Genomic DNA, 7,810 nt, shown 5'->3' on the forward strand with positions numbered 1-7,810 from the left:
GGAGGGGATCTGGATCAATAAAGTGATTTTGGATCAGTTTCAAAAATAAAAATCCCCATCTCTCATCATTGGGCAAATTTCAAAAAAAAAATTACATCTCTGTTTCTAAATGACCAATCTTAATAAAATTTGACTCAGTTATGTCAGTTTAGTTCCTCAATTACCCCATCAAGTTTCATCTGGATCAGCTCCAGATTACACATTTTATCACAATTTTTTATGAAAAATTGGGGGTGCCCTATAACTGTATCGTTATTAATGGAGAAATAAATTTCTTAGAAACCTGATCATGGCACCAGGATAGCTGAATATCTGAAGAGGATATTTGCTACTCCCTGAGTGCTCTTCTTGAGAATAACAATAATACAGTACGACAAATTCATTACTCAAAGCCGATGAATAGTTTTATTATCTTTTAATCTGTATCTTTAATTCTAATCTGCTAATCATTTATTTTGATTAATATCTGTAACCTTCACATCCAGTTAAAAAACACGCTAATTGAAAGACAAACAGAAACATTCCCCCACACAAAAAGAATGCAGCTGATGGCCCATATCTTGATATTAACTTAGACATAAACATGATAGAAGCGCATTGTAATATCGGGAACATAACAGTGTTTAAGGGCCGTGTTTGCAGTCATTTACTTTATATGAGATGAGCTGCACGAGCTGCCGGGGCCTCGTGCTTTATTGGTTGAACTGCAAAACAGTGCAGGCGCGGTTTTATTGCCTGCACTCCCGCATGAGTATTAACATTTTCCGATGCATGTATAGGGGCTATAAAAGACGCAACAACTCCCGACCGTGATGTTTCCACATCACATTAACATGCAGTTACAGATACATGCAAAATACCTTCAGATTTGCGCCTCGGATAGAAGGATCATCACGGATCGATACTGAGAGTGGATGGTCGATAAATCTATTCGTCAATCAAGGACGATTTAGTTTTTTTCTTATAGGACTGAGAATGATTTCTAAATAAAAGAGCAGCAATAGAGCAAAACTGAATCAGGCTGACACAGTAAAACGTCAGAATTTACGCACTGACCGCAACACAATTGTGCCTGACTTTACAAGTGCAATAAGTGAATGACAAGTCTACAAAAACAACGTAAACCGAATGGAAAGTCTTCAAATAAGAGTGATTTAATGTGCGTGTAATGCCAATGCACTGTCCCGATACTTTTGGTAACATATTTTAATCCTTGCGTCTCTTTCTGATTCGCTCATAATCCTGGAATTACTTAATTTTCACTATATGTTTTTACACAAGAAATTGTTGTTGATTTTCCATAACTTACAAAAGTTAAACGGGAATAATAATGAAAAAAAAAAAAGAAAAAAAAAAATCAACCAATTATATTTATAGAATTTTAAATGAAATATTACATTTTAAAATGATACTTAAGCCACTTCAGATCCTGAATAAATTACCCCCCCCCCCCCAAAAAAAAAATAAAAAAAATAAATAAATACAAATAAACAAATATACAGTTCCAACGGAACATTAATATAAGTTTGTATTTCCGTTTAGATCGTGCAGACAAGAGCGCAATGGAATTGCTTGAATTTTAATATTCAAAGCAGGGCGCCAGGCTGAAGCCGGGCAGAGATGACAGATCGCTCTGACCTCTCCGCGCATGAAGAAACCTGCCACTGCGCTTCTTGCGATGAGCATCCATCGTGGTACGCAAATAAAGGTGAAGGTTGATTGAATCCGATGCAAACCCAAATGAAAACATCTGCAGGCTTGGCGCGTCCTCGTGAGTTCAGGGCCGGGTGAGGGTGACGCGCACATGCGGGGCAGGTTGTGCCCAGGCTGCAGGAGGAGCGTCTCTCTGCTGTTTCTTCTGCTTCATGCGTCTGTTCTGGAACCACACTTTCACCTGCGTGTCGCTGAGCCGCAGAACGCGGGCCACCTCCACCCGCCTGGACCGTGTCAGGTACTGGTTGAAGTGAAACTCCTTCTCCAGCTCGGTCAGCTGCTTGGTGCTGTGGCTGGTCCTCGGGGGCCCGTTTACGGTCGCGATTTTCTCCGCGCGCCCGGCCTCCCCTGAGCCGGCACTGAAGCTCCGGGTCACTCTGGCTGAGGAGAGAGGACAGGGTCAGTGAGGCGGAACACCCGTAAACCTCACCCCAATATAACATGTTGAAAATAACAAAAACATCTGATCAGATTTAAAATGTCCCGGGTATTAAACATACGGTCCGCGGGCTTCAAATTGGTCCATGTCATATAGCAGATTACATTAACTATTTTTCTACATATATATATATATAGAACAATCTTTTTCTCAAGCATTTCACTGAGTTTTTATTTTTGTAATTTTTTGTTACAAGATAAATAACCCTATTAAATTTGGTTATTTAAGTAATGTATTTTATTAGAGATTGGCAATATTATCAGGCCACAGATATTAATGGCCGATATTAGGCATAAAATGTAATATCTGTCGACATCAGTACCAGTTCTTCCACCAATTATTGAAAAAAACAATATATGCCATTTTTTTTAATACAACACAATAAAGCCAAACATGCATGAATAAGTATTGTTATTTTGCACAGATGGTTATTTGCATATTTTAGTGTATTTGTGGAATGCATCCAGTGGGCATCACATGAAGAATAGGCCTACTTAACCCAGTGTTTTTCAACCTTGGGGTCGGGACCCCATGTGGGGTCGCCTGAAATGTCTAGCAATTGGTCAAATAAATAAATAAAATTAAAAAATTAAAAAAACTGCTAAAAAATAATATATACATGTCTGTGTGTGAATATATATTCAGAAAAAAATATCAAATAACTGTATTCTACTTAAACATTATAATATAAATCTAGTTAAAATAAAATGCAGTATAAAAATAACTGAGGTGTGTCATCTTGTCACTTTGTTCATTAAAACTCTGTATTTGTAACCCACATATCAAAAACTAATACTAGAAAAAAAAATGTGTCTTAGGGGGCGCCAGACATTTGTGATATCAAAAGAGGGTCACGAGCCAAAAAAGGTTGGTAACCTCTGGCTTAACCAATTGTTTATATGTAGATGTTTAACATTTGGAAATTGGAAATCAGAAGTTTAGTGTTGGCCAAAAAGCTTTGATATCAAACATCTTTATACCTTATAGCATTTTGTGTGGCATGGTTTTCACACATTAACATTCTCGACACCGATTGTTTATACGCTTTAGATAAGCCGACACTTTTGGACACATAAAAATGAAAGAAAGATTTAATTACCTTATTCTATTTTTAATGCTATTAAATCAAAGGGATATTGTGAAGCAATAAATCCAAACATATCAACAAATTTCCTTGATACAGAATAAAACAAAGCCTCCAATGGGCCTAAAACTATATCAAACTGATTTGTAGTTCCTGGCCCCGAGCCAGCTTGCAGATTTAAAGTCTTCACTCAGGGGCCATTTTTCTGTCTGTGTAACAAAGATGTATTTCAGAGGTATCAACTTTAGCAATAGTCTGTTGGCACACTGCACGCCCGTCTGCTGCTGCTGTAAAACAATGTAGATGTAGCAATGTTAATAGAAACACCTCCAGTCAAAAGCATCGTAAATTATGTGCCATAAAATGAACAGAGATTTCCAGTGACCTCTCGCTGACTCTAAAAGAGCTCACAACAAATGGAGAGCTGTTTCCCCTGCTTGGGAATACGCTTTCATTTTCATCAACAAGTTCATTCAATTGCATTAAAAATATTGCAGATATGCATAAAAGTAGATGAATGTGCAGCAAATCACAACAACTTGGTTGCATTTACAGACCATTAACCGTATTCATTAAAATCGTTAGTTATTCAGCTTTAGGCCTCTCTGTGTCAATGACAGTTTAACAGTTTACAGATCTTTCAAAACACTGCAGGAATGACAAATGTCTCCATTTTCTCCTTTGAGGTTTTTGGGTCACGCATTAAAGTATCATCTGTGCTACTTGTGCGCAATGAATGGCAGGAACCGCAGCTATATCTTAATTTTTCCCTCACTGACATTGTGGGCACTCTTCGCCTCAGAGAAAATGTGCCACCGCCGCTGCTGCTGCTGCTGCTGCTGCTGCTGCTGCATAATGGAGCCAGTTTGCCAGGTGTAGGGCAATGCCTCCCACCACAATTCATAGAGAGGAAGGTTAACAGGCCTCCAGCCACTTGGAATAGCACAGCAGATGGAAAGGTCAGTTATAGGATAAATGTCAACATCTGTGTTTTAGGGAAATGAATGTGAGGTGAACGCTGCCCGAAAATTGAAGGGCAGACGATATGAAGAAGCAATGCACAGAAAGTGTATGTAATTAAGAACTTGAGCTTTCAGGAGTGCAAATCACATGCACATTCTGATTAATGGTTCCAAAGATAATAGAATTGATGCCAGCCAGAAGGCACAAAAGAATCAAACTAAATATTTGAGGAATGACTTGCATGCTTAAAAATAGCCAGCCAGCAAAGGGAGTGGAAGAGTTTTCCAAGCCAAGGAGAGGCAAGAAGAAAGAGGATAGATCAATACACATTGCCTCAGTCATCTGGGCATCCAGCCCACAGTAATTCAGGTGCTGTCAAAGCATAATTGAAGAATGACGCACTGGGAGTATATACAGTGAGCCAGGAGATCAGGTTTCAGCAGGTCTGTGGAGGCCTTTCAACATGGAGGGATACGCAAGACTTTGTTTTTTGCCAAAACCAATACAACCTCCAGAGGAAAGGATACTTTCACTAATGACTCTTTTACAAGTTACACAGTAGTGCTAATGAGTTATTCACTGATGATCTCCTTCAGAGACACACAGAGAGAGGGTACAGTGATGCTAACAATGTATAGCGAGGACATGTCTTTGAGCGTGGAAGGGAGAGCGTAAATGGCTTTTCAAGTGCATGGATCCGATCAGCGGCTAATGCGCTTGATGGATAAAATGACTTCTAAACCAATCAAAAGTGCAGCTGCCACCCTTTCCCCTTGCTTTGGCACATGTGATAGTGTTGTTTATGTGTATTTGATGTTTAATCTCATTTACAAACACAACAGAAAGTAGAGCATTTTGAGTGGCATCATCACACCTTTAATAAACATCCTTATGGGTGCACACGTGCAAATCTGTTTCCCATTTTAACATTATGCTGCCTAAACCAAACAACAACCACCAGGTGAGTTAAGTCAGATTTTTTTCATGCAAATAGCAGGTGCACACAACAATGACACCATTAAGCCAAGAACTCAAGTTGTATAATGTTTTGGTTGTTTCTGGAAATGATGAGACCAATCAAGCGTAATGTCTGTCTGTTCATTTATTTATCCAGCATATGTTCATTTAAGATTAGAAACCACTTTTTATTTTATTTTATTTTATTTTATCTTATTTATTTGTTTGGCTTTGTTGCTTTATTATAGTATAGGTTTTATGAACATTTCGAATTTGGGATGCAGCTAGCTGACCATTGCACACTTCACAAATAGTTTGTGAATTTGTGTCCCTCAGTGTTGCTTGGGTGTTCTTCCTTTACTGCACAAACACATAAAGGTCCATTGGACTGTGTTGGTGAGGTTTGTCTAAAAGCAGTCAGCTGGAATAGGCTCCAGTGCTCTGCCACTCTCAATGTGAGCAGAAAATAGCAGAATAGCCTATTTATTTTGCTCTTAAACCACAACTACTGGCTGTAGATTTTCAATTTCACCATTAGTTTGTAATAAAAGGCTTGAAAGCTCTTTAGTTTAATGATCTTGATGCCAGTGTTAGGACAAATTAAATTCACAGACACCTAAATGTGTGCACACTAAAAAAACATCAGACTTTCAGAATAAGGTGCTGAAATTAAGCAATTTCTTTGGTATCTTTACATATTGATCCGCAGCAGAAAGTGCTGTAAATCCTCCTCCAGGTAAAATCTGTAAAATCCAACTCAAATACAGAAACCAGTCAGTTGAGGTGTATTATTGATCAGATGCAGGATCTATAAAAAGTACTATAACTCACATGGAATTGACATTTTTTTTTACATTGACAGGCTATTGGTATTTTGACGGAAGGGTTATGTATTCTTCAGTGGGCTCTCTGCCCAGGGCTCATCCGTCAGTGAAATGATGATCTGTGACAGCAATTATGTTAAAAAGGTGGACACATGTAAAGGTGCTGCAAACTGAAATCAATAAGCAAGGGCTTTCATTACAAACAGACAACAAATCAATAACACTGGGAGCTCCTCTGCTTTCAAGAGTAAGTTTTACTCAACTTCCTGTGAGTCTCGACAGCCAGTGGTCTGATGCATTATTCAAAGTGTGCTGGTTAGTAAGGGCAGGGCTAAATAATTGATCATATTCCAGCTTGAATATGCAGTGAGGCTAAGCAGGCCTCACTGTGCGTAAAGGTTAAACCCGGCTAACAGTAGGTGGAGCAAATATGTTAAATCCACTAACAGAAGAATGTGAAACCATAAGGAAATTGTCCTGAGCCCTGATATGCATATTCAAATAACAAATAGCCTCAACAGTTATATTTCCATTTGAAACGCATAAAAATGCAGTTTAAGGATTTGTCTATGGATAAAAGAGGAAACTGTGTGAGCACCGTGACGCACAAACGCGTCATTTTGTTGTTGTTGTTATTGTTTTTAAACTAACTTTTACAAAACTTTTTCTTTCCAAGGAAAAGTTTCTCAAATCAAATCAAAGCAACAAACAAAAAACTCACCATAAAATGCAAGTTACATGTTATAAATGTATCGTTTTAAGGAAAGTGTCAGGGGTCAGGTCCTTACCCGGCCGGTGGGGACTCCGTCTCACTCTCATCCACTCAAAAGTTTCCCACAGTTCATTGGGATCGTCCTCGGTGCAGCCCGGGCTGGAGGCTTGTTTCTCTGCTTCGTGCAGGGAAGAATAGATGTGAATGTGCTCGGTCAGTGACCCGCTGTGTTTGCTGGTGACTTTGATCCCGGTGCAGTGTCCGTGTCCCGGGGAGTCCTCCTCCTCCTGCTGCTGCTGCCAGTGCGCCGCGCGCCGCCAGGGGACCCGGGGGTAGCGCGCCCTGGCTGAGATGCAAGAGTCTTCCAGAGCCTGCGGTGGAGGAAGAGAAGGAGGAGGCTTATCCAAACGTGCAGAGTGAAATCCAAAAACAACTTCCCCCTTCTCAGCAGCACGACTCCACAGTTCAGGATGAGACCTGCAGCCCGGGTCTTGGTTAATGGCCTCGTTTGCTCTGCAGCAGTCCGTGAACACAGGGCTAGTCTCTCTTTCGGCCGTTAACTCCTGATAGGAATTCATTATCACCTTTCCAGCAGCATAATCATTGGACAGGGTTGCACTTCATGGCCGGCCTCTCATGCATCCTGCAACGCATGGTCAAGCTGCTGGACACCCGTGGGGACATTCAGGAGCAGCAGCAGTCCCTGATTGATGGAGATGACGTGCCCCCCTGTTCTCGGCCAATAGCTGGACATCTGTGTCATCAGGGAGGACAGCACTGATTAAGCCGAAAAAGGAATGTTGTTAAACTCACTGTGTGTCAGAAAGCAGAGCAGCAGCTCCACGCTACAGTCAGGGCCTTCATGGGCCTCAGAGGGTTCTACACCACAATAGGTCCTGGAATAAACATAAAAGTTCTGCATTATTTAACACAATGCTATCATTGAATGAACATGACACACTCCTGCATGGAAGAAGCTGATGGATCACGTAAATCTCCAAAGGCTCGTGATGCAGAAAAGGGCTGATGTCATGTGAAAGTCACACTCACTGGGTTCAGAGGTGACGTTTAGTGGTTCAACAGCAGCAGATTTTTAATTTGAAACCTGCAGAAATGAC

General features: G+C 40.4%; 1 protein-coding gene across 1 annotated transcript; it reads right to left on the reverse strand.

The window, feature by feature from the left end:
- Positions 1 to 1,703: 1,703 nt before the first annotated feature.
- LOC114466925 (homeobox protein Hox-A1-like) lies at positions 1,704 to 7,322 on the reverse strand. Its single transcript, XM_028452800.1, has 2 exons — positions 6,769 to 7,322; positions 1,704 to 2,094 (listed from the first exon to the last, which is right to left on the reverse strand). Exons 1-2 carry the CDS (start codon positions 7,268 to 7,270, stop codon positions 1,778 to 1,780), a joined length of 819 nt encoding a protein of 272 aa, XP_028308601.1. The 5' UTR covers positions 7,271 to 7,322; the 3' UTR covers positions 1,704 to 1,777.
- Between the last annotated feature and the right edge of the window lie 488 nt (positions 7,323 to 7,810).

The sequence above is a fragment of the Gouania willdenowi genome, chromosome 7, assembly GCF_900634775.1.
Source record: "Gouania willdenowi chromosome 7, fGouWil2.1, whole genome shotgun sequence".
Lineage (NCBI taxonomy): Eukaryota > Metazoa > Chordata > Actinopteri > Blenniiformes > Gobiesocidae > Gouania > Gouania willdenowi.